Source organism: Centruroides sculpturatus, unplaced genomic scaffold (assembly GCF_000671375.1).
Source record: "Centruroides sculpturatus isolate CEXI.00-Female unplaced genomic scaffold, Cexi_2.0 scaffold6, whole genome shotgun sequence".
NCBI lineage: Eukaryota > Metazoa > Arthropoda > Arachnida > Scorpiones > Buthidae > Centruroides > Centruroides sculpturatus.
In genome coordinates this window covers 1,727,184-1,754,827 of record NW_019384869.1, presented here as the reverse complement: position 1 = coordinate 1,754,827, position 27,644 = coordinate 1,727,184, and the positions used below count along the sequence as shown (strand labels likewise).

Here is a 27,644-nt window from a genome sequence, read left to right as displayed (position 1 = left end):
AATAAATAGCACAAAGAAGTAATTTTTCATTAATGGTGCTTCCAAAAATTAAATAAACTTAAGAATAAAAATTAAAATAAACAAATGAATATTCTAAATTAAGAAATCCCTTCTGAACTCTTCTCGTCCTCATTTTTTTCTTTTTTTATATTTTAGTAATTAGTGAGATTTTCAACATAGAAAGTGTTCTTTATATAATAAGTCAATTAAAAAGTAATTTGCTATTTTACAAAATTTATTTTTAAACAGAAAAATATACAACTAAATGAACATTTTTATAATTATTTGAAAATAAAAGAAAGTAAATATATTTTTGGAATTCTTACGAAACCATTAAAAATTAGCATTTATAAATATAAAATGTAAATTTTACATCTGTCTTATACTTCAGACAGAAAAACAGAATACATTTGTATGCGCAAACAACTTTATGAAGTGTTATACACAATTTTACGCATTAATATGACAGATATTTGGATATTTTATATAAGAAACGTGAAAATTTATCAAAGAAGAATACCTGAAACATAAATGATCCAATTTTAATTCAAAATATATATATAAATACTAATTTTTCTTTAAAAGAATGTGAATATATGAGTATTAATTTTTTAAATTTCATAAAATTCAATTTAAATATTGCAATTTTAATTACTTCTTATTAAACTGTAACAATTAGAGTAGCAAATATTGTTTAAATTGCAAGAGTATGGCAAGTCCAGAGTCAAAATTTCTGAGTATACGTTTTCGGCACCGATGTATGATATGTCGTATAATGTGGAAAAATATCAATTTGGTGCGTTGAATATTTGTGAGTGTTTTTAATAAAACTAAATAAAAAATACTGAAACTTTATGGCAAATATATAAAAAAATGACTTTTGATGGACTAAAAACAGGCACAAATAACTGCATTACTTCATCTTCTGCAACTGGAACATTTTGATTTCTTTACTTCAAAAGTATCTTTGTTGTTGTGCAATCCTACAAAATAATTATTAATATAAAAATAAAATAGTTTGAGTTACCCAAAGAATTACGGTATCACTTACTGACAAAATCTTCCGATATTTCTTTTCTACTTGGAGAAACCAACTCCCTGAGGACTGAAAAATTAAAAGCCAGAGCGGCTAATCGAAAGAAGAAGTCCTTTACATTTTCTCCTGCAAAAAATAATATATATACTGTATATTCTTTTCCCCCACTGTAATCCTGTAATATATATATATTGTATGCTATCAACAAATTCAATATAAATACATTTAAACATAATTTCCAAATACCATCAGGTGTTTGGAAGTGATGTTATATTTCATTTTATACAAAGTAGTAGTCATTTTAAGGAAAAAATTTTTTAATTTACTAAAAATAGTTCTGATAAAAAGCACTTCTTTCTAGTAAGGTTTCTTGAAAGAGTTTAGTCAAATTTTATTTATACTATTTAAATTTATTTTTATATTTTCTAAGATTTCTTTGTCTACTTGGATTTTTTTAACTTTTCTGGTATTTATTAACATCAAGTTGAAAAAAGTTATCAAATTTATGAATGATATCATTTTTAAACTTGTTTTTCTAAAAATATTATAATTTTTTCTCTTTAAACTTATAAGTTGTTTTATTCAAGAAAATGAAATATTAGAAAACTGAATGTTAACATCTTAAAGATTCCATATAAAAAAATTCAATATAAAAAAAGAATTTATATTTTCAGAAATATTTATTAATAATTAAATTTATATACATAATTTTTTACAAACTAAAAAATAAATCAAGGTATTTTTTTTCAATAGATGTCAATTAAAATTATATTTTGAGTTTAAAACATGATAGCCATTAATGTTTAATCTCAATGGCTCAATGGCTGAGCAGTTAGGGTGTCAGCCCACTATTCCAGAAAACCCAGGAATGAATCCGGATAGGTAAAAAGACTCCAGGAATTTTTCAGGGTAATCTGTCCTAAACCACCTGGCCAAACCTGCGATGGGCTTGGTTAAAAAGCCCTCTCAGTGGCCACAAGATAGAAAGAAAAAATCCCAGCAACAAGTTGTATAAGTTTCCAAGTCAAACTTTAAAATTGTATGTGGCACCATCTGTTACAAGATTTATGTTAAGACTGAAAATCTATATATTTATTGTTGATATTTTTAAAAATAAACAGTTTTGTTTCATTTAAATAAATTTATTTTAGCATTTTATTGTCTGTTTGTTTATCTTAATAAACAAAATGGCAATGTTATGGCAATGTAACACTTGGGCGATCTGCCTTCCGGAAGGTCTTTTTAAGGGTGACTGGCTCCTATTCGGGCATTACGGATGTGGAGAAAATCCGGAAAACCCCACGAAGCCAGCCCGTCCCGACCGGGAGTGAACTGCAACTAAACTCCCGTTGTTCGGGGAACAAAACCGCTCGGCCACGGGTGGGCCTTTTAGCATTTTAACTGCATATGTAATGTTTAATTTTTCATTCGGCCACTGTTTCAAAGATAGAGGAATTAATTATTGTTGTTTGAAAATAATTATATACTATATAAACTTATTTTTTAATCAAAATATGATTGTAAGATGTTTATAAAATAAAATTTTATTAATAAATAAAATAGAAGATATAGATAAATACAAGCAAAAACAAACATTTGTGAGATATGCTTAAGATTTAATTTAAATTAAATTAATTATTCATACTGTCATATAAGCATATGACAGTATTATAAACTAATTTTGATATAGTTTTACCTGTTTTTGATGAAACTGACCAGTATTCTGCTTGCAGTTTATTNACTTCGTGAAGATAAAAGATAATTTTGAAAATTTTATAATGGAGTGATTATAATGTTTAAAAAATGAATATACTTGTCTTAGCTTCTGATCAAAATATTTAAATAATTACAGCCAACCCCCAACTTTTATATGTAACGTGTTCCTAAAAACATGTACAAAAGTCAAACATCTGAAAGTCAATGGCCAAATGGCTGAGACAGTTAGGGATCAATCTACTGCTCTGAAGGTCCAGGATCAAATACAGGTAAACAATTCCACAGGAATTTTTTGTGGTTGTCTATCCCAGATATGGCAGATCTGTCTCTTACCATCTGGCCACTTCCACCATGGGCCTGGCCAAATCCATAATGGATATGGAAAGAGGCTCACTTAGTGTCCTCAGGACAGAGTTAAAATATACATATAAAAATATCTGAAAATCAAACAATGGAGTTGCATATTACAAGAGTTGTCTCTAGGGTCAAAAAATTATAAAATCTCATTACAGTAGAAAAGTTTTACCTTTTTATAATGCATAAAACATTATTTGAAATATTAAAACAAAAACAGAAAATTTGTTTTTCTCCATATATGCCAGGTGACCCAGAAGTCTTTTAATGTAGCAACCATTTGTAGTACCAAGAATGTAAAATTTTCTGTATTTTTTTATGCAATGGTGAACTGAATTTTTTCCCCTTTAATAGTAAGAGTTTCTTACATACGCATGTATTTATTATTAATGTGTATTTGTTTACACATTTATTACACAAATTACATCACATAGCAGTGCAAATGGCTGCTATGTCAAAGGACTTAAAATTTATCAGCAAAAAAGTACACAGCATAATTAATCCCAAATTTTGATAACCTTCTACTAATTAACTAAATAAATAAATAAATAACTAAACTCCAGATTTTATCTGACTATAAATAAACTAGATTTTAATTTTAAAGTAATTTGATTTAAAGGTAGACCATTAATATTGATACAAGAAAGCAGCTTAACCACCAACCTTCAGACAAATTACTTAAATTCTTTAATTAAGATCTAGTCTACTTACAACTTGATAAAATAGTGCTTACATATAATATATATTTATATTAATATATATTATTAATCATATTATATATATTTCAATTTCAAAAATATCATAAATTTTCTTTTCTAAAATTATCAGATAGCAGTAAAATCATATTTAACTAAGATAATTATACTATGTCTGAATGCAGATTTATATTTTTCAGTAATACTTATTTCATTTATTTGAATGGTTGAGGCATTAAAACAGTCAGCCTAATATTCTGAGATAGGAATCAAATAAGAGTACAATGCTCAAGGTTTCCTGGGTGGTTTGACCCAGTTCTTCATCACCTGGCTATCCCATTACAGGCCTGAAAAGGGCTTTCTCAGTACAGAGTAGGAGGAAAAACTGTTTAATTTATTGTTATTTAAATCATTAAATATCTGTTCCAATCTAAAAACTTGAAAAAAATGTAAGAATAAAACAACTTTTAATTTTGTGTTATTTAAAACTAATCAAATTTCAGTAAAAAACATGTAATATTAATCAATAAACAAACATTTTAAACAGTTTTCAGTTATCATTGTCAGATTAAGCCATAGTGTGTGAAAATAGAACATAACATCCAACATTGATCTTTAAATGATTTGTGTTACCAGTATTAATTATCCAGTTTTTGTGGTGGTTGTATTATACATTAGTTTTATTTTTGAATTTTTTTTCAAGTTTTCAGCCTGACAAAGATTTATCTCATTTTTATTTTATCTTAAAAATAAAAAATTTTAAATATTGGCTACAATCAAAATACCCAGGAAGATTATTGCAGACAATAATTTATTTTTCATAACTGATGAGGTATTTGTCTGGTTTATGATCTTACATTTGAATTCTGCACTGGATCATTCATTTCTTCTACATTAATTGATTCTAACTATTAAATTATTTAGATAATTATGTCAAAATGTTTCAATTATTCCAAATTGCGATAGAGATAGTTACTTCAGTTGAATTCATGTCTTGCACTTTTAATGAACGTATCTGTGATCTAACATTGTTAAAAATTTCAATATAGGAAGATTTATAAGTTAAAATTTAATTTAATTTATTAATTTAAATATTATAATTATCTATAATATAAGCATTTACGACAAAGAAATTATGTCAAAACAAAACAAACAAGTAAAGTATGGCAATGCAACACTTGGGCGATCTGCCTAGGGGGTGCCTTCCGGGAGGTCTTTTTAAGGGTAACTGGCCCCTATTCAGGCGTTACAGATGTGGAGAAAACCCAAAAAACTCCACGTGACCAGCCCATCCTGGCAAGGTGCAAACCCATGACCGAACTCCCAGTGTTCAGGGAATGGAACCACCTGGCCACTGGTGAGCCTTATGTCAATACTAATTAGAGTAAAAAGGTTTTTGAATAATAAATTACAGTAACAAACTTAAGATAATTATAACTGAATTACCCTAAGAAATTTATTTTAGTTAAATAATTCTTACCACTAAATCCTTTTTGGTTCCAACAAGAAAAACAACAGGATCTTTATAATTGTTCTTATGAGTTTCTTCATACCACATTGCACAATTCTGAAGGCTTAATAAATTTGATATGTCAAATACAATAACTATAACTAAAAAAAATAAAAAATATAAAACAAAATAATTTTTTGAAATCCTTTACANATACATAATTTTTTACAAACTAAAAAATAAATCAAGGTATTTTTTTTCAATAGATGTCAATTAAAATTATATTTTGAGTTTAAAACATGATAGCCATTAATGTTTAATCTCAATGGCTCAATGGCTGAGCAGTTAGGGTGTCAGCCCACTATTCCAGAAAACCCAGGAATGAATCCGGATAGGTAAAAAGACTCCAGGAATTTTTCAGGGTAATCTGTCCTAAACCACCTGGCCAAACCTGCGATGGGCTTGGTTAAAAAGCCCTCTCAGTGGCCACAAGATAGAAAGAAAAAATCCCAGCAACAAGTTGTATAAGTTTCCAAGTCAAACTTTAAAATTGTATGTGGCACCATCTGTTACAAGATTTATGTTAAGACTGAAAATCTATATATTTATTGTTGATATTTTTAAAAATAAACAGTTTTGTTTCATTTAAATAAATTTATTTTAGCATTTTATTGTCTGTTTGTTTATCTTAATAAACAAAATGGCAATGTTATGGCAATGTAACACTTGGGCGATCTGCCTTCCGGAAGGTCTTTTTAAGGGTGACTGGCTCCTATTCGGGCATTACGGATGTGGAGAAAATCCGGAAAACCCCACGAAGCCAGCCCGTCCCGACCGGGAGTGAACTGCAACTAAACTCCCGTTGTTCGGGGAACAAAACCGCTCGGCCACGGGTGGGCCTTTTAGCATTTTAACTGCATATGTAATGTTTAATTTTTCATTCGGCCACTGTTTCAAAGATAGAGGAATTAATTATTGTTGTTTGAAAATAATTATATACTATATAAACTTATTTTTTAATCAAAATATGATTGTAAGATGTTTATAAAATAAAATTTTATTAATAAATAAAATAGAAGATATAGATAAATACAAGCAAAAACAAACATTTGTGAGATATGCTTAAGATTTAATTTAAATTAAATTAATTATTCATACTGTCATATAAGCATATGACAGTATTATAAACTAATTTTGATATAGTTTTACCTGTTTTTGATGAAACTGACCAGTATTCTGCTTGCAGTTTATTAGCTAGAATGATAGCTTCTTTTTCAACAATACTGTATGTCGCATCTGACTAAAATAACAGTGTTTGTTAATTTATTAAATTTTAAATTCTCCTAAATAATATATATTTTTTTAAAATCAAAATATTTAAATAATTACAGCCAACCCCCAACTTTTATATGTAACGTGTTCCTAAAAACATGTACACTTCAGACAGAAAAACAGAATACATTTGTATGCGCAAACAACTTTATGAAGTGTTATACACAATTTTACGCATTAATATGACAGATATTTGGATATTTTATATAAGAAACGTGAAAATTTATCAAAGAAGAATACCTGAAACATAAATGATCCAATTTTAATTCAAAATATATATATAAATACTAATTTTTCTTTAAAAGAATGTGAATATATGAGTATTAATTTTTTAAATTTCATAAAATTCAATTTAAATATTGCAATTTTAATTACTTCTTATTAAACTGTAACAATTAGAGTAGCAAATATTGTTTAAATTGCAAGAGTATGGCAAGTCCAGAGTCAAAATTTCTGAGTATACGTTTTCGGCACCGATGTATGATATGTCGTATAATGTGGAAAAATATCAATTTGGTGCGTTGAATATTTGTGAGTGTTTTTAATAAAACTAAATAAAAAATACTGAAACTTTATGGCAAATATATAAAAAAATGACTTTTGATGGACTAAAAACAGGCACAAATAACTGCATTACTTCATCTTCTGCAACTGGAACATTTTGATTTCTTTACTTCAAAAGTATCTTTGTTGTTGTGCAATCCTACAAAATAATTATTAATATAAAAATAAAATAGTTTGAGTTACCCAAAGAATTACGGTATCACTTACTGACAAAATCTTCCGATATTTCTTTTCTACTTGGAGAAACCAACTCCCTGAGGACTGAAAAATTAAAAGCCAGAGCGGCTAATCGAAAGAAGAAGTCCTTTACATTTTCTCCTGCAAAAAATAATATATATACTGTATATTCTTTTCCCCCACTGTAATCCTGTAATATATATATATTGTATGCTATCAACAAATTCAATATAAATACATTTAAACATAATTTCCAAATACCATCAGGTGTTTGGAAGTGATGTTATATTTCATTTTATACAAAGTAGTAGTCATTTTAAGGAAAAAATTTTTTAATTTACTAAAAATAGTTCTGATAAAAAGCACTTCTTTCTAGTAAGGTTTCTTGAAAGAGTTTAGTCAAATTTTATTTATACTATTTAAATTTATTTTTATATTTTCTAAGATTTCTTTGTCTACTTGGATTTTTTTAACTTTTCTGGTATTTATTAACATCAAGTTGAAAAAAGTTATCAAATTTATGAATGATATCATTTTTAAACTTGTTTTTCTAAAAATATTATAATTTTTTCTCTTTAAACTTATAAGTTGTTTTATTCAAGAAAATGAAATATTAGAAAACTGAATGTTAACATCTTAAAGATTCCATATAAAAAAATTCAATATAAAAAAAGAATTTATATTTTCAGAAATATTTATTAATAATTAAATTTATATACATAATTTTTTACAAACTAAAAAATAAATCAAGGTATTTTTTTTCAATAGATGTCAATTAAAATTATATTTTGAGTTTAAAACATGATAGCCATTAATGTTTAATCTCAATGGCTCAATGGCTGAGCAGTTAGGGTGTCAGCCCACTATTCCAGAAAACCCAGGAATGAATCCGGATAGGTAAAAAGACTCCAGGAATTTTTCAGGGTAATCTGTCCTAAACCACCTGGCCAAACCTGCGATGGGCTTGGTTAAAAAGCCCTCTCAGTGGCCACAAGATAGAAAGAAAAAATCCCAGCAACAAGTTGTATAAGTTTCCAAGTCAAACTTTAAAATTGTATGTGGCACCATCTGTTACAAGATTTATGTTAAGACTGAAAATCTATATATTTATTGTTGATATTTTTAAAAATAAACAGTTTTGTTTCATTTAAATAAATTTATTTTAGCATTTTATTGTCTGTTTGTTTATCTTAATAAACAAAATGGCAATGTTATGGCAATGTAACACTTGGGCGATCTGCCTTCCGGAAGGTCTTTTTAAGGGTGACTGGCTCCTATTCGGGCATTACGGATGTGGAGAAAATCCGGAAAACCCCACGAAGCCAGCCCGTCCCGACCGGGAGTGAACTGCAACTAAACTCCCGTTGTTCGGGGAACAAAACCGCTCGGCCACGGGTGGGCCTTTTAGCATTTTAACTGCATATGTAATGTTTAATTTTTCATTCGGCCACTGTTTCAAAGATAGAGGAATTAATTATTGTTGTTTGAAAATAATTATATACTATATAAACTTATTTTTTAATCAAAATATGATTGTAAGATGTTTATAAAATAAAATTTTATTAATAAATAAAATAGAAGATATAGATAAATACAAGCAAAAACAAACATTTGTGAGATATGCTTAAGATTTAATTTAAATTAAATTAATTATTCATACTGTCATATAAGCATATGACAGTATTATAAACTAATTTTGATATAGTTTTACCTGTTTTTGATGAAACTGACCAGTATTCTGCTTGCAGTTTATTAGCTAGAATGATAGCTTCTTTTTCAACAATACTGTATGTCGCATCTGACTAAAATAACAGTGTTTGTTAATTTATTAAATTTTAAATTCTCCTAAATAATATATATTTTTTTTAAATCAAAATATTTAAATAATTACAGCCAACCCCCAACTTTTATATGTAACGTGTTCCTAAAAACATGTACAAAAGTCAAACATCTGAAAGTCAATGGCCAAATGGCTGAGACAGTTAGGGATCAATCTACTGCTCTGAAGGTCCAGGATCAAATACAGGTAAACAATTCCACAGGAATTTTTTGTGGTTGTCTATCCCAGATATGGCAGATCTGTCTCTTACCATCTGGCCACTTCCACCATGGGCCTGGCCAAATCCATAATGGATATGGAAAGAGGCTCATTTAGTGTCCTCAGGACAGAGTTAAAATATACATATAAAAATATCTGAAAATCAAACAATGGAGTTGCATATTACAAGAGTTGTCTCTAGGGTCAAAAAATTATAAAATCTCATTACAGTAGAAAAGTTTTACCTTTTTATAATGCANTATTCTATTATGGTTATTTATACATTTACAACTACAAAATGCATTTTTCAGTGTTTTCCTTACTAAAGTTTTTTTTTTTTTTCAATGTACTACTTAGCTTTAATTTGAATGTGTTTTTCGTGTTGGAACGAATTATTTGGTTTACATGTAATCGTATGGGGAAAAATGATTCACCTTACGACATTTTCATGATACGATCTCAGTTTAGGAACGGATTAATTTCGTATCCTGAGGTGCTACTGTATATAAATATAAATAAAACAACTAATGAAGTAAAACAAGAAGTAAAAAGGAAAACATTTACTAAATTCTATAAAATAAAATTCTGACTTCTTTTTATTTTGATTAAGTTTTACAGTACTTTCTTTTTAACTTGTTATCTTAACTACAATGTGTAATTTATACTCACTGATTCAACTTTTTAGTGTGTTCTATTTGTGGAAAGAAAAGGTTTAAAATTTTTCTTTTAGAATAGAAATTTCTTGTTTATTAAATCAAGAATCTACTGTATATTGATGATAAAGAAGAAATGTAATAATCATCAAAACTTTGAAAATCACAATTCACAAGACTACTGGAGAACTCAGCTACATCAGTAAAAAAATAACAAAATACAAATACTTCTACACCTTTTGGCTCATTGTCAGAAATGTTCAATTACCAAATACGGCATAAAAATCAGTTTTCAACTTGGGTTTTTGTACATATTATGTAATTGAGCACACCTGAAAGCGAGTTGTAATATTGCAAAGTATTTGTATCTTTTTTACTGAGATTGGTGAGTTCTCCAATAAAGCAATATTTTATAGCTTAATAATAATCTTTTATTATATTAATTTTTATACATTAAAATATATTTAAGACATATACTACAGAGACAATGCATAAGTAAATTAGTCTTATTTTCAGAAACTGTCTTTTACTTCACAGTATCCACATGATACAAATGCAACACAAGAACATTAAACCTAGTTGTCCCACCACTCACTCACTTTCTTCAAAGACTTAATCCAGTAAGGCATAGAATCAATGAGTTCTGCTATCTTGGCCTGTGGAATGTTGACCCACTCAGCACACAATCAATCTAAATACTCTCCACAGGAAGCGAGTTTTCTTAAATATCATTGCACTGCATGATCCATCAGATTACAGGTGAGTTCGATGGGATTCGTGTCAGGTGACTGACTGGCCCATAGAATCTTGCAGATGCCTTGTGTTGTCAGCCAGTTCTAGATCGTTTTGGAAGTGTATCATCCATGAACAGAGTGGATGCTTTGTCAACCAGCCCACCAAAGAATATTGGGAGAAGGCACTTCTCCAATATGGCAATGTATTTTTCAAAGTTAATATTGCCTCATGCATTTGCCGAATTTTTGAGTATCTACTTACTTACGAGTTGTCTCTGTATATTTAATGCATTCTTTATCATTTATGTATATCAGTACAACTTACCTAAAAAGTTTCAATTGAAAATAATCAGTTTATAATAACAGTTTGATAAAATTATGATTCAAAATATAAAACATTTCAAGTAGACAGTCTATTACTAAAAGAAATTAATGTGAAATAAATGTAGTTATTTCTATTATTGTTTGGTTTTTGGCATCCAGAACAGAATAAACTTCATAGCCAAGTTCAAGTTTCATGTGTTCTGGATAATCAGCATGGATAAAAGATGAAAAATAATGTTCAAATATGAAATATCCATTGTTGAGCTGCAATTTTCAAAAATTGCAGACCTATAAATTCTCACTGGCATCTGTCTGTCTATCTGTCCTTCCTTAATCTTGAGAACAGAGTTAGATAGATGAAAGTTGAGACTAAATATGGAAAGCTTAGAGGCAGGAGGCCCAGATTACTTATATACAAACTTCCAACTTGGAATAGAATTCATGTTATTTCAATTCAAAATTTTCTCTTGAAACGAGTTAGACAGATATCTTGCATGACTATTGTATTAACAGAAAAAGTATGATATACAGGGGCAAAGAACTCCTGAAACTGAGAGCATTGTGATGATATCACAATAAATAATAGATTGTAAATTATGGATTCCCTATCAAATTTGAATCTAGACTGCTATATGGTTTAAGATTATTGATTCTTTACTGTATAATTATGTAATCATCATCCTTTTTGATAAATGCTTGTAATGATAAACATCAAAGGCACTTAAAAATTACTGGTTCAACTTTTTTGATAAGTAAAAAACTTTTAAAAACACATTGTGCATATACATTAGCATATAATTTTGTTACAAAGAATAAATACAGTAAATAAATCATGTAATAAGAATTACTAAAAATACAATGAAAGTTGGCAATAATAATAGTGAGTTTTGCCTGCTATAACTATACAAATCAGTTAGGAAAAAATATTTTTTATTAAATTATTTGCCTGAAAAAACTTACAACTGGCAAAAATAAATGCATAATTCAAAGTTCAAAAGTATTTTTTATGTTATAAATTAAGTTTGATATTATTGTATTATATTACTTCAATTTTGATTCAATATAAATATTCTCAGTTTATAACTCTTATATACTACATGTTGCTTTAAATCAGGGGTGTCAAACTTGTAGTCTATAAAAAATATGTGATTCACAGAATATCTTTATGTAGCTTATGAAATAAAAAAAAACAAATTTCAATAGTGTCATTTAATCAATTTAAAATTGAAATTATTGAAATTCTACATTAAAAAAATATAATATGTATGAGAATTATCGGTTTATTAACTATTATCAATATTTAGTACACATTATTGATATTACAGACAAACTAGTAAAAGAATTGTGTGCACAGTTTTGTTTTTGATGTCCGTGATAAAATTTTCTAAGCGGCCTGCATAAAAATTTGTATTGCTAGTGGCTACTGGTAAACGAATTTGACATCCCTGCTTAAAATCATTTCATTAATATAAAATATTTTAACTAAATTCAAATGAATTATACAATGTACAATATTGAAGACAAAAATTATTTCACAAAGTAATTTTTATAATTATTTGATGATACAGAAACTGTTATACAATTTGCTTACATACAAGTGAAGAACAGCCTATAAAAAGGGTAAATTCAGCTAAATAAACATCACCAAACCCGATATTCGGTTGGTGTCTTAGTAAATTCAGCTAGTATTAATATTGTTCTGGTGATTTTAACACTCAAAAATATATATACTGTATTTTTAAATTTTGTTTTCATTATTGTACAAAAACATTTCATCCTGGAATTTTAATCTTTATTTTAATAAAATAATTTATTATATTATACAATAAACATTATAATAATTACCCTGAGAGCCACGATAATAGGCAGATGCTAAACAACGAAAACGTTCCTGTCCGGCAGTATCCCATCTAAACACGGGGCATACACAATCTTATTAAACATTATAAATATACTATATATACTATTTAACTAAATATTATTATACAATTATATGACAAGAAAATTCATATAATATAAGCTAAATAAACTGAAAACAATTCAAACTAATTTTTGTATGTTTTAAGTTATATAAATGATGAATTTTAATAGAAAAAGAGGGGGAAATATGTTAATCAAAATCAGAGTAATTTAGTAATCTGATATATATAAAACAAGATCTTCAATTAATTTCTTGACAGAAAACATTGTTTTACTAGATATAATTTATATAACAACAACTTTAAGACATATTTATGTATTATTATTATTATTATAAGTATATTTTAATAAAATAACAAATACATAAACAATTTTATTAAAGTAAAGTATTTTTTATTCAGTGATAACATTTGAGTGTATATATGATACGTCTTAAATTCTACATGAAAAAAATCTAAAAGACTAGTGTTATGAATAAAGAGTCTTTATTTCACAATGCATGTACATTTATTACAAGTAAAGTAATTCTAAGTAAGTGTTTTAAGCAGCTGAATATTGTGCATAAATAAAGGTTATGCTAGATTTTAATGTACTTTTATATAAACTACATTAAAATCTAGCATAACCTTTATTTATGCACAATATATTAGGTTGAGGAATAATTCATGAGTGTTTTTTCAAACATAAAAATGCATGCAGAAATATTATAAAACACATTGGTAAAATGTTTTATGATATTTGAAAGAAAATTTTTTGTTCTACAAAATAGTGTGTTTTGATTTTTGTGTAGTTTCAGATCATTAAAGTGGAATGTCAAGTGAAAGAAACAGCATTTTCAACACCATTTGCTTTTTGCATTTAATCAAGGTGTTACGGCTGTTGAGGCTGCTCATGAGATTTGTGCTGTGTATGGAGAAGCAATGCCTCAAAGTACCGCCTGCTGTTGGTTTTCACACTTCAAAAATGGAAATTTTGACATCAAGGACGGATCAACCCCAATTGAGTTCAATAAAGAGAATGAATTAACTTCTTCACAAAAATCCACATCAAACGACCAGAGAATTGATGGGGCAGATTGAATGTGATCAAAAAACTGTGGTTAACCATCTTTACTCAATTTACTATTACATACTATTTACAGAAATACATTTTAACTTTGATGCATATCTGTGTACAGAATAAGCACTTGAATTTGAATTTCAGTATAAAATTTTAATATAAAAATTATGAAAACTTTTTGAATTTGTTATAATGTATGTATTCTATGCTACATTATTGTAAGCTGTTAAATGCAAGATTTTAAGCTGAAGATGGTCAGATCTTGATTGAAAATGCTTACTTTGTTTAATAAGTGTTGATTGACTTCCTGAAACAAATAGTCATTTCTTTACTTATTTATAAAATATTTATATTAAAATTTACGATGTTTAAACTTAAAGAATTACTAAAAATACAATGAAAGTTGGCAATAATAATAGTGAGTTTTGCCTGCTATAACTATACAAATCAGTTATCTTTCCACATATACATACACATAAACAGAAACCAAGTACAAAATAATCTTACAAATATTCAATGATTCTAGTTTAATTTCAATTTGAAATTTTAACAATTTTTTCAACATAGCATTCTATAAAAATGTTAAAAGCCAAATTATAGATTTAGTTTTTTTATATTTGCAAGTTGTTCTATTGGAAGATACTATAGTGTACAGTACATGATGTTAGATCCAAAAACATTTTTAATGTAATGAAACACTGGCTCTTATATTTCAGTCTGTTCTATTTTGTTTTAATGGAATTGTTATTTACTTCCTTAAATAATTGAAATGAAAAAATTTGCAATTAATTATAATAAATAAATAAAATGTTTTTTAACTCCATGCAAGTACTTACCATAATTGCCATGTTAACTTCATCAAGGAACTGTTCTCTGATAAGGTTAATGTGGCAATTATGATAAGTATTTGTTCTTATAGTGTAATTTTTTTCAGTCAAATTTGTTGTTAAAATATTTATCTTTGTAGCTAAATCTTTATTTAAATTTTTAAGTTAATTTTATGTATTAACACTTAGTTAATACTAACAGCATGTCTTACCCTTTCATTTGTTTGTTTATTTTTTTTATTATGATTTAAATATAAATGAGAATTTTAAACAGGAGTTTAAAAAATTTTATAATGTTCAGATATTTTGAATATGTGAATAAATTAATTATCTGTACTTGAATTAACCCAAATACTCAAATATAAAATTTCCCTACTGTTCAGCACTAATTCTAATTCCATACAATTCACACCAGAAGTCATATAATAGATGATATAATTAAATAAATTTTTATAAATTATATATTGCTATATATAAAAATATACTGTATATGATGACTGTCATAATCAAGAGCAATGTTGCTGTAACATTACAGAAACATTAAGCAATGTTAATAATATTTATTTCATCATATTCATTTTGCAATAAAGAATGATTAGAAGAGTTTTCAGTTTCACTATTGCCTTCTCTTAATCTAAATATATAAAATTACTTGTCCTGACTAACTGATTCATCATTGCCCAGAGCAAATTGCTGAACCTAGAGGTGAAATTTTGTACACAGTTAGGGTATGCCATGAGAATACACACTAAGAAGGGATTTTTGGAAATTCCCCCGCAGGGGGAGAAGGAGAGCATTAAGGCTTAACCTGAAGAACGGCTTCTACTGTACTAATTTAGATGTGATTGTTTGTTTTTAACTACACTTAGTTTTCATTGAGTACTTAAATTAAAGGTGTATTAAATTGATAACATTTCAGACATTGTTATAAATATTTTTATATACAATATTTAGATTTTTTAACCAAATGTTCAAACTGTTTTAAATTCAAATTTGTTATTGTGTATTGGTTCGATTATAGAACAATTGTAAACATTCCAGAAAATTTATCAAATTGAAAACAGTTCGTTTGATTCTCAGCAGTAGGTGTTATATAACAATTACTATGGTTGTTGAAATACTGAATATAAATGGGGTTTGCTTGAAAAATCCACATGGACAAAATCACAGGTAACAGCTAGTAAAAACAATAAAGCAATAGTAAAACTGAATAATAATAAAATAAAATTCCAGTAGCATAACTAGAACTGAAATTCCAGTACCATAACTAGAACTGGATGTAACCACTGGCATTGTGGATGAAGAGCACACACTTAGATATCATATATACATGTATACAAGTGCATTTGTCACATTCAAATCTTTCTCCTGTATTTATTTGATTTTTTTTTTAATTTATTTATTCACAAAGGGCCCTTCCTGGTTACTGTACTGACTGCTACGAACTATTTCATATGTTTAGAAATTATCTATTTTATTAATTATTTTATGTTACTTTATATGTTTTAAATTAAAAAATGAATTATTTATTTTGTATTTAGAAGATGATAAAAGTAAGATAGCTAATTTTATAAATTTTTAATATACGTATTACATTTTCCATCAAAAGTATAATAATAATTGTACTTTTTGCAGTTTTAAATCACAGTATTTTATTAAAAACATAATACTGTTAATAATATGCTTAAAAAAGTGCACATGCACATATATATATAAATCAGAAAGAGAATTATCTAAATTAATTAATTTTGTAAATTAAAAAATTTATAATGTTTCATCTGGTTAAACTGACTCAAAATATTATGTTATATAATACTTTGGATTGTGTGCATTATAAAATTCTACATAAAGGCAACTGCTAGATTAGAAAATTTACAGCATATTTATAAACATATCTAACTTCTGAATTTCATTAATTTGGATAGTTCATTTAATTTTTTTCTTTGATTATTCTGAGCATGTAACTTTTTATCATATTACTGGCAAAATTATATTTTTAATAACAAACTAAAACAATTGTATAATTTTTTAAATAAAGTTTTTAATCTTATCATTTTTTCATCTTCTATTTTGTATTTTATTTTTGAAAAAGTCACATTAATGGAAAATAAACTAATAAGAGATTTTATATATTGATGTAATAAGTTATGGTAATTGGGCTGCAATTTGAAAAAAATTGTAGACCTATAAATTCCCAGTCATCCATCCACCTACCTGTCTTTCCTTAATCTCAAGAATGAATCTTATATAGATGAAATCTGAGACCAGATATGGAAACATAGGGGCAGGAAGCCCAGATTAACTATATACAAACTTCCAATGCAAACCAGAAGTCTCATTATTTCAATTAAAAAATTTTCCCCTGTAAGGAGTTATATCGACGACAGCATGACTGTTGCTAACGGGAAAAGTATGATGTATAAGGCAAGACATTACTAATTTGAGGTGGGGAGCATATATTTTAAATTAAATAAATTAAAAAAAATATGATTAAAAATTGCAGTCTGGCATTGTGACAAGTAATTGTTCATTAGTACAAATATTTTTCTTTATTAGAAACAATTACAATGTTTTTATTAGAAAAAACCAATAACAAAACTGAAAACTTTTCTAAATCACTGTTGCAAAATTATCATTGTATGTAATTAAAATAATTAATTAATGTCATATGTCACACTATCAGTCATCTCTTTAATTATTTATCAGTGTGAGCAGTTTTCTTATTTTTTCCAACATATTATGAGTTCCTCTGCATAACTTTAAAAAGTGATAAACTATTCAAGGTTACTGGAGATAATATTCAAGAAATTAAAAAATGATAATTTCAATTTTTTTTAAATTTTAATTAACTTAATTATAATTCTAAATTTTTTCATATTATCTAATTCTCTAATAATTTAGTAAGGAATTTGTGAAATTAAACTATTATGAAAAATCTAAAAATATAGCTCTATCAAATACAAATATTTATTATGAATATGATGGCTACTATTATTAACAATAGTATATTATTAATGTATATGTTGCAGTTAAAGCCTGTGAATTGAATAAAAGTGGGATTAACTTGGCTACTGCTAACTTTATCCAAGTCTTTTAGCAAGTAACACACTATTAATTTTGAAGTTTATCTGTAAAAAGTGTACTTTATCCAATTTATAAGTGAATAAAGCTGACATCATCAAAGAACAGATATGAAGTATTAAAGTGAATACATTAATAGCATATATAAAATCAATGTATTATTTCGATACAATAATTTATGTCAATCATAAAATACACTAACAGTAAAAATAGAAAAATGTAATTCAGAAATAAAATGACCTGTTTTAATGCATTTTAAAGGTACATTTTTGTAAATAATTAATTATTTAAATAAATGGATTGATTTATTACTAAAGTATTTGGTAAATTTTAACATAATCAAGTACTTTCATAACTAATAATTCATTAATAAATCTAATTTAAACTTACATTTGTAAATTAAAAGGCACATTTAAAATGTCAAATCTTTCAACTTCAAAATCCACTCCTATAGTAGCTTTATAATTGGCATCAAAGATTTCATGGCAAAATCTATAAATATAAATTTATAAAAATATATTTTACTAAGTTATACATCATCTTATTACAGTTATTTATCATAAATAATATATTTAATAATTTTTCATTAAAAACTGTTAAATCCAAAGATTATATTATATTTAAAAATTTGTTTAATTTATCTAATTATTATTACAAAAAATATTTTGTAAAAAACAAATATTTTTATAAGTTTTAATTAAAATTTATTTTAACTCTTATTTAAATATAAAAAATGACATCGAGTCATCAGAAAAACAATTTATTTTATGCAATATTTTTACAAAAATAAAAATTAAATTAAAATCACTATAAAAGGTGTATAGAAAAATCTGATAAATTGGGTGTGGGCAAGATCACAGTCCAGCAGTGGACTGTAATCAAATTCTGACCAAATTTTGGGATAAATTTACATGACTTCACATTAAAATATTATTTTAAATTGACTGTTTCTTGTATTTTGATATTTTCTAATAATAAATACATTATTTGTAATTATCGTCATCGAGGATAGTGCTTTTTTGTTGTTAGGTGGCAGTATGACTCAGAATATACTGTATTATAGGTAGTCCTTATCTTACAAAAGTCTACCCGCCCCGTGACAAACGAATAAACGTTATGTATATTACTTGCCGCCCATTCCTTCCAGATAATGAGTGTAATATGTATATACAAAATAAAATTAAATACTATTTTTAAATTGTAATTAATACAAATTCATTATTATTGATAAAATTAATCTTATTAAAATATTTATAGAACATTAGAAGGTCATCAGCTTTTATATAATTTATTAAAATTTTATCCAGTTCTTCTACAAGCCATATTATCAGTCATGCAATGATAAGATTACAAACTAAGATTTAGAATGAACTTGTTTAATGTTTTTTTTGTTTATAACTATTTAGAATCATTAAATCAAATCTGTAATTCTCAAGATAGATTAAAAAATATCCACTTCAGATAAGAAAACAGCAAAACCAGTAAAAAGGTTGTTTTGTTCAATCATTTTCTTGCATTTATAATAATATTTGTATCAAGTAGCACGGCCCATTTTAGCAATAATATTTTTGTTTCTATTTTTTTTATTAAAATTAAAGTAATTAAGTATCTCAGTTTCAAACAATTTACTACTACTTTATTTTTATAAATTTAACAAGTAAAATATTTTCAGTTGTTCCATTATATAATTGTAATGTGAAATAATTTAACCAAATATTTTCCCATATAATTTTGTGACTTATTAATTTACAAAATTTATTTGATAAATTATCATGTGAATGTCAAAATTTCTGTTAAGGAAGCTGTGTCACTAAGTCACAGATTAAATGAAATACTTTCATTTTACATCTATTTATTTTTAACATCCTTGAAAAGTTTATCATATTACCAGAAATTTTCTTAAGTGACTCGGATATGCTAGTCTTCATCCTTTCACCCGACGGCTGCCCTGACCGAAACTGCTCGTCAGTGGCCAAGAGGATAAAAACCCCCAAACAGCAGTAGTTGGTCATGAATTCACACCTGACTAACATGCTGGTCAAAAATTTTTTGGGTTTTTTTCCTTATGTCTAACACGTAAATATAAGCCAGTTTCTCACAACAAAGAGGCACGTTACCCTCGTGTTGTGTTGCCTTACCCCATTGATTCCACGACGAGCACGAGATATTTAAAATCTGTATGTACATTTAAATTTCTATATACATATTCTAAATAACTTACTGGTTGACGAGGCAAGTCTTTCCAACTCCAACGTCTCCAACAAAGATTGCCTTTGAAATCTTGAGTCTGAAATAAAATTGACGAATACAAACGTATTAATTACTCAATTTAAAATAGAGATTTTAATGCAGAGATTTTTCCAATTTGTGTAAAACGATTAGATCATTGAAAGGCATTTATAAAACCAGAAACAAAATACCCCAATCGGACCGATCTTTCAGATAAACACGCATCTTTCACTTCATCGTCGAAATCGAAATTTTTGTAAGGTGTAGCGGACGGAAAGAGTGCCTAAATAAATCGAAAGTCTTTCAACACGTGATAAATATAATACATTGAAATTGACAACTTTTTTGTTGACACGTGTGAAACCTCATACCTGAGGGAGACGATGAATAATACGATCTTCCGCAGCGGTTTTCCTCATTATCTTCATACAGGCAGTCTCCTTCATTCAATTCTCATCTCACTAACGTTTAATAAAATAATAAAAAATTCAAACAAACAAAACTTACAAATTAAAACACCGACCGCATTCATTGCGGCAACAACGAGTGACAAATGAAACTACCGCAATGGTCAGATGGCGCTTTTTATCAACAGGCGAAAACTCAGGGGGCGCTTTAATCTTAGTAGGATACCGAAGCCACGTGGAAAACACGTGGTCCGTGTTGTCAATTGGTGTGATATTCTAGTTTATTTTTATGTTAACGTTAATTGTTAATTAATGATGTGGGAAAGTATATCACCTCCGTCAAACGAAATTGAAGAGACTGGATTTTGGGAAGCCTTACGAGTGTGGATAGAAAGACCCCATATTGTTAATCGACGCTTAATGGGTGTCGATATATGTAATACTTGGACTGTGGAAGTAGATAGTAAAGAGAGAAGTGACGAATGCGTTTCGGATTCGGTGTATGAATCGTTAAGACAGGAATGCTTGACGCCAGATTTGAATGTTCGTGTAATTTTACAGAAGCGTTATGTTTTAAGTTCTTGTCAAGTCGATATTTGGGAAGAAAATGGAAATAACTCGGGTTTGTTTATTCAAACGAGACAACTCTTACCGAAACAACCCAGTAAATTTCAAATTCAACAAGAAATTGTAATTTTAGGTACATTTTAAATCTGTTTTTTATTCCTTTAATTAAATGTTAATCGGTTCTCTTGTCTTCTCTTTATGAAATAATATGAAATTGCTAATTTCGTAATATAAAAATTGGTTAATGTGTACCTAGGTAACCCCGATGGCAGCGCTTCCGACTGTTCGTGGGCCCGACGGACTCCTCCCGGAGGGGAGCTGCCAGCAGGCCGCCTTGTGCCAAACATCACTAGTTATTGATTCACGGTAGTTCTTGAACAAAATAAAAAAAAAGGAAACATCTAATAAAAATATAGTTAATCTAACGTAACCTAACCAAAGCGCCACCATCTTGGACTACCTAGGTACACATTAACCTAAAAATTTGTTAAAACTGTTTGAATCGTCATTCGGTAAAGTATCTCCTATTACTGTATGAGATACAGATATCATTTCTCATCTTTGTGATTTTGTGTGGTAGCTCAGATTATGATTCATTTTTTAATCTTTCGGTGCCTAATCTTATAGATAGAACTAAACCATAATGGATAAATTGAAGCCTGTCCTGTCACGTAGTCATTGGCATCTGGTGCCTTGCAAAACAAAACCAATCCAAAACTTTTTACAACATATAGAGTAAATTAGTTTAGTAGCAGTTATGCTACTGAAAGTTACATCATCCAAATTAAATATAATTTATTTGTGTTATTTATATCCCTAACTATTAATTGTTTGCCAATGAATTCAACTGCATAAAATTATCAACTTATTAAAAAAGTCAGCAACTTTAATAAATTAAAGACATTTTTAATAAATTGGTTTATGAAAATGAATTCATTGATAATTCTTAATAAATGAATAAATAAACTTAAATTTCTTATAGTAGGCTCTATATAAACTCAAAAATTTTGCATTATTAGAACTCACTAATTTAAATTAAGTAACACTTATATTCACATGTTTTGTCATCTAAAAAAATGACATGATGTAAAATTTGTTTGGATTGTTTAAAAAAAATAACCAAAATACATTCCAGTATTATTGGTATACCACAGTGCATCATAGTCATTTCCTGTTATATAGTAACAAATAGTGAGGTTGAGGCCGAAGTTTTAAACGCGAAAACGTGTACGTCGGGCGTTTGGTGCCACTTTCCTGTAAGCCTAGAAGTTTGACAATGGTGTTTGGATAGTTGGTGGAATCATGCTCGACATTTCAAACACCATTGTCAAACTTCTAGGCTTACAGGAAAGTGGCGCTGAACATTTGACGTACACATTTTCGCATTTAAAACTTTGGCCTCAACCTCGCTATTTAGTTCAAGACACTTGAATAAATATGTATAAGACACTCCTGAATTATTTTTTCAGGAACTGTTAGAATGATAATTAAAATTATAGCTATTTTTTGAATGACATTTGCCTTTTCTATTGATGTATCCCTCATAATTTCTGAAAAGCTAAAGCTGAAATTAGCTTGCAAAATCAAATGTTATACTTGGAATGACCAAAGAGATAGTGAACTTGAGGGGCACATCATTTATGTCATTGAAATTGTTAACAGTTGTAAACTTGTTGCAAGCATAGAACCACTTAAATAAGTTTTTTGGTGCCAAACTGATAAATCCAAACTGTTCACTGATATAATATCAGATCAAAATTGACAAATGAGTGAGTTGACTTTGAATTGGATTAGCTCTTCTTCCTCAATGAAGTTAACTTGGTAGATTGCTGTATGTGTGTGTGATAAAAATATATTTAAATAATTGTTTCTGTAATATCATGTTATGGTATGTTTGTAATGCTGGAATGTGTTGCTGCAATTTTTTTAACAGTATTTACATAAATATTGTATCATGGCAGTTTTTTGTAAAGTGCCAGGACCCATCATAGCTGTTTATAAGCAGCTAATATGGAAATTTCTTGTTATGGCTGTTTCTGCAAAGCTACAATGCATTCTGGTCATTTTCTGCTTATTGAGTATTTTCAATCTTTGAGCCTAATGGATGTATGCGTTCATTGTCTGAAAGTACTCAAGAAAATGATATTTAATTTAAGTTTATAAACTTCAGTAAAGCATAGTTTTGAGTTTATATAGTAATTCTTAACATTGTAATGGTTCTATTTACTTTTAATACCATATTTAACTTTCATTAATTTCTACATATAGGGAGGTATGTAAATTATGTACTCTTTTTTAGTTTTGAAATATAGATTTGTGATTCATATATGTTGTGCAATATACCACACCTCATGAAAGATTTTTGATTCCATGGACTTAGGCATTGTTAGGCAATCAAATGTCCTGAGTTTCAAAATTATTGCAGTTGTATGGTAGTGTTTGACATTATTACAATGCTGTAAAGCTAGCAGCTTGGATGAATGTGTTCCATTTCATCTCAGAGACACTGAAGCTGTTGCAACATTCCCAAGGGCCATATCCTCTGGCATAAAAACTCTAAGATGGATGAGGAAAAATTTTCACAAACAATCTGTCACCCATAAGAAGAAAGTAAGTAGTCTAGTGAGTGTATACCAAGGAGAATTTTTTTGCAAGTTTAACAGTTCTTCCTGGCTAGCCTGCAAGCAATCAACATGCGTTTTGCAATTGTAGATCTTCAGCTGATCCCTGCAACATATACTGGCAAATACATTGAACTTCAAGGCATACAGTGTTCAAACATTGCATGATTGTATGAGCAACACTGACAACCAGAGGAAGAGGATGTCAGCATGTCAGATTTTTCTGTTCTTTCTCAATAGACAGAACAGATCTTTCATTAGAAATTCTATTGGCCAAACTGCTCTTTTCAGAAGCATTTCTTTTCTCAGGAAGTATCAACAAGTGGAACTGCCACATTTTATTCCATGCTTGAATGACAATGCAAGTGCAACTCTTTTAAAAGTGAATATCCTGTGTTTGATGTCTGGCACAATTTTGATATCTTTTTTCCCCCAATGATGCCATCATAGGAGAATTCTTCTATGCTATTTCAATGAAGATGATGTTGCCTGATATGCAGTAGCAATGACTGCTGGATGATCAAGGGGTTTCTGCAGCAAGATGGAGTCCTGCTGCACTGGTTGCTGTTGTCCTCAATACTCAGATAACATTTTTTGTAGGTCAGACAGGCATTTAGAATGTGTGCCCTTCACCGTACCTCCTCACTTACTCACCCTCTATTAGACTTCTTATGGGGTTAAGAACAGGAGCAATATAATGAAAGCAAGAAACATCCTTGTTGATGATGTGTGAAACCAAAATCATGAGACTTGTTACCTTGGCTATGTTAAACAAAATTTCGAAAGAAACTAAACAGCATATGAGCTTATGCACTGACTGTGAAGGTCATTATGTTGACAACCAATAAGGAATCAAAATCCTTTATAGGTGTTATCGTCATTAGGTACTGTATATTGCACAACATATGTAAATCCCAAGTCTAAATTTTGAAACTGAAAAGGGATACATAATTTTGCACCTCCTTGCATTTAAAGATAATTCAGTAAAATCCAGTTATTTGGTTTATTGTGCCTTACCTAAATGCAGTTCATACTGTGGGATGTAGGCATTATTTATTCTTTATCAATTAATTATAATTATTTGCTTTTTGTCTTATATTGCAATAAATCAATAAATATGTAATTTGCTATAAAATTTATTGACTTATCACACCAGAGTTTTCAATTGGAAAGCTCACTGAGATTTTATTAAACCAATATGTATGGTACATTTCATAGAGTTCATAGTTTTATTTATATTTTCTTTTATTACAGATAGGAAAGAGAGAAAAGTTATATTTCTGTCACCATGTTGCCTTGAGAATAATTGTTCTTTGACACCTGAATTTGATTACAGAATAATATTAACAGACTGTAACAGGTAATGTGAACTTAATTACAAATGTTTAAATATTTATTGGTAATTTGATAAGCCTCAAATATTGGTCAGCTTTGTTTGAGAGAACAACTAAGGGTACAAACATAGTTCAGTTATCAAATTAAATCTCTTACCCTGTAGATCAGCGGTCCCCAACCTTTTTATCGCCGCGGACCGGTCATAGTTTGATAATTTTACCGCTGCCCACTGAGGGGGGACGTTGATTGTTTATATTTTAGATTGACTTAATTTAATAATTTTAATTTAATTGTATTTAAACATGCCTTCAAAATAAAATACAGTTACACCAAAAAATGAATATAATGTGATTTAACATTTTAATTCACTAGAACGCTAAATCAATGAGAACCCTGAGCTTGTTTCATTGCAAGGAGACGGTTCCCTCTAGGGGTAATAGGAGACAATGACACCCGAAGTGTGTTTCTTACGTCCAGTTTATTCTGTTGTTCCGTCGTCCATTAAAAGTCGCACAAACCCGAGGAAATACACCATAGTAAATAAAATGGAAATAATTTAATGTTCCTTGGGCGGCCCGGTACCATTTGATCCACGGACCGGTACCGGTCCGCGGCCCGGGGGTTGGGGACCACTGCTGTAGATGATGCTATGAAAAAGAGATTTGGGAAAGGTGTAATGGTTTAAGCATGGCAGAGTTGCAAATGTACAATGTTAAGTCAATGGGACAAACATGTCAGGCTCACCCATGCCATCTAGTGATTTGCTTTTTTTTTTTTTTTAACTGTTAGAACAATCCACTGCTCATCCCTACTCTGAGTTCCTGCTTTTTGTTTTTTATCTAATTACACATTAATTAAAAAACTTTTTGCATTAATTTTTTAATGTTAATAAATGCAAACACTTACACTAGCTATTTAAATAAAGAAAATAAATAAATTAGTTTTTTGAATATTGACTGCAATGTCAATCTGTTTTTATTTTATGGTTACTGCACAATGAGACCAAACATGATTCTAACCATTCAATTCATTGCTCAGTACTGATTGATGGATTTCTCAACAAACCTGCCAACTAAAAGAAGTGTTAACTTGAACATCTGATTTGTCAGTCTAAGGTTTTTTAAGCCCTGGAAAAGGTGATTAACACATGGTGGGCCACCACTATTGTCATTATTAATCCAAAGCTTCACCAATTAAAGTTGGTTGGCCTTAAGGATGCTAAATTGCCACCCTGGGACTAAGATGCAAAATTGAAAGAAGCCTCATGGTACTGGAGAATAGGTAGATGCAAATCATCTGCAGATGGATCTGGAAAACACTTGCTGAATTGATGATTTTGTGTAGAATGCCAAATTTTACTTTGAGCTCCATGACTGTATTTTAATTGAATAAAACTTGATTTCAACAAGTTCCTGCTACTTATCATAAATTCATAATTCTATAATATTGAATAGCTAGGATATTTTTTAAAATGTAGTTTAATAATGAATTTTTTATTAGAAAATTTGATTTTGAATTTATTATATAACATTATTAAAATATAAATACTGTATTGATAAACATTATATATTCATAATTTATTTCCATTATTTTTAGAATTCAATTGGAGAAAAGATCAGAGCACAGCGAAGTTTCCAATAATCACAGTGTACAATGGCTTCAAACATGTGTTTTACGTAAAATTTGTAATTGGGCAAAACAACGTAATAAGACCAAACCTATACCATCTCTCAGCATTATACCTATTAGTAGATATTATTCCATATATACTAGGCTAAAAGAAAAATATTGGAAAAAGTTGATTCAAGTATGTATTAGTAATAAAATCTACTTAATATTTATTTATATATAATACTAATAGTTAATTATTATGATAAATAAATCTTACCTTAATCTATATATATAAAATTGCTTGTCCTGACTGACTGAGTCACTGATTCATCATTGCCCAGAGCAAACCGCTGAACCGAAACATGTGAAATTAGGTACACAGTTAGTGTATGTCATGGAAATGCACGCTAAGAAGGGATTTTCCAAAATTCCCCATTGGAGAGCATTAAGGCAAACCAGAAAAACGGTTTCCACTGTAATATTTTAGATGCAATTTTTTGTTTTTAACTGCATTTTAGTAGGGTATGCCATGGGAATGCACATTAAGAAGGGATTTTTCAAAATTCCCCAGCGGGGGAAAGGGAGAACATTAAGGCTTAACCAGAAAAAACAGTTTCTACTGTAATATTTTAGATGCAATTTTTTGTTTTTAACTGCATTTTAGTAGGGTATGCCATGGGAATGCACATTAAGACGGGATTTTTCGAAATTCCCCCGTGGGGGGGAGAGAGAGNATGACATCGAGTCATCAGAAAAACAATTTATTTTATGCAATATTTTTACAAAAATAAAAATTAAATTAAAATCACTATAAAAGGTGTATAGAAAAATCTGATAAATTGGGTGTGGGCAAGATCACAGTCCAGCAGTGGACTGTAATCAAATTCTGACCAAATTTTGGGATAAATTTACAT

The 27,644-nt window shown here is 28.5% G+C and overlaps 2 protein-coding genes and 2 long non-coding RNA genes across 6 annotated transcripts in view; 1 reads left to right on the top strand and 3 right to left on the bottom strand.

Moving 5' to 3' along the window:
* Positions 1-308: 308 nt before the first annotated feature.
* Positions 309-2,775, bottom strand: LOC111630862. The gene is made up of 3 exons (XR_002757597.1): positions 2,733-2,775; positions 1,052-1,162; positions 309-983 (listed from the first exon to the last, which is right to left on the bottom strand). It is a non-coding gene; the product is annotated as an uncharacterized LOC111630862 (long non-coding RNA).
* A 2,190-nt stretch (positions 2,776-4,965) lies between these two features.
* LOC111630860 (ras-related protein Rab-34-like) lies at positions 4,966-20,759 on the bottom strand. 2 transcript variants are annotated; one of them, XM_023375022.1, is made up of 6 exons: positions 20,561-20,759; positions 20,381-20,472; positions 20,182-20,247; positions 18,351-18,452; positions 12,919-12,983; positions 4,966-5,375 (listed from the first exon to the last, which is right to left on the bottom strand). In XM_023375022.1, exons 1-6 carry the CDS (start codon positions 20,633-20,635, stop codon positions 5,284-5,286), a joined length of 492 nt encoding a protein of 163 aa, XP_023230790.1. In that variant the 5' UTR covers positions 20,636-20,759; the 3' UTR covers positions 4,966-5,283. The 2 variants fall into 2 exon arrangements, with proteins under 2 accessions (XP_023230790.1, XP_023230789.1); XM_023375021.1 differs by having other exon boundaries at positions 4,970-5,412.
* On the bottom strand, positions 6,712-9,190 carry LOC111630861. Its single transcript, XR_002757596.1, has 3 exons — positions 9,036-9,190; positions 7,355-7,465; positions 6,712-7,286 (listed from the first exon to the last, which is right to left on the bottom strand). It is a non-coding gene; the product is annotated as an uncharacterized LOC111630861 (long non-coding RNA).
* A 67-nt stretch (positions 20,760-20,826) lies between the features above and the next one.
* LOC111630869 (probable tRNA (uracil-O(2)-)-methyltransferase) overlaps positions 20,827-27,644 on the top strand; it is a 43,610-nt gene continuing 36,792 nt past the window's right edge. For both annotated transcript variants that reach the window (XM_023375030.1, XM_023375029.1), the window contains exons 1-3: positions 20,827-21,296; positions 25,039-25,144; positions 26,716-26,926. In XM_023375030.1, coding sequence (XP_023230798.1) covers positions 20,909-21,296; positions 25,039-25,144; positions 26,716-26,926 — 705 coding nt within the window. In that variant the 5' untranslated portion in view covers positions 20,827-20,908. The remainder of the gene's footprint in view (positions 21,297-25,038; positions 25,145-26,715; positions 26,927-27,644) is intronic.

Excerpts from the sequence above, each read along its gene's own strand:
- LOC111630860 (XM_023375021.1), bottom strand. The coding sequence starts at position 20,635 with ATGAAGGAGACTGCCTGTATGAAGATAATGAGGAAAACCGCTGCGGAA. Across the intron at positions 12,984-18,350 it reads GTGCCTTTTAATTTACAAAT|ATGGGATACTGCCGGACAGG; the intron begins GTAAGTTTAAAT and ends CCCCGTGTTTAG. Across the intron at positions 5,413-12,918 it reads CTATTATCGTGGCTCTCAGG|TTATAGTTATTGTATTTGAC; the intron begins GTAATTATTATA and ends TATTTTTTTTAG.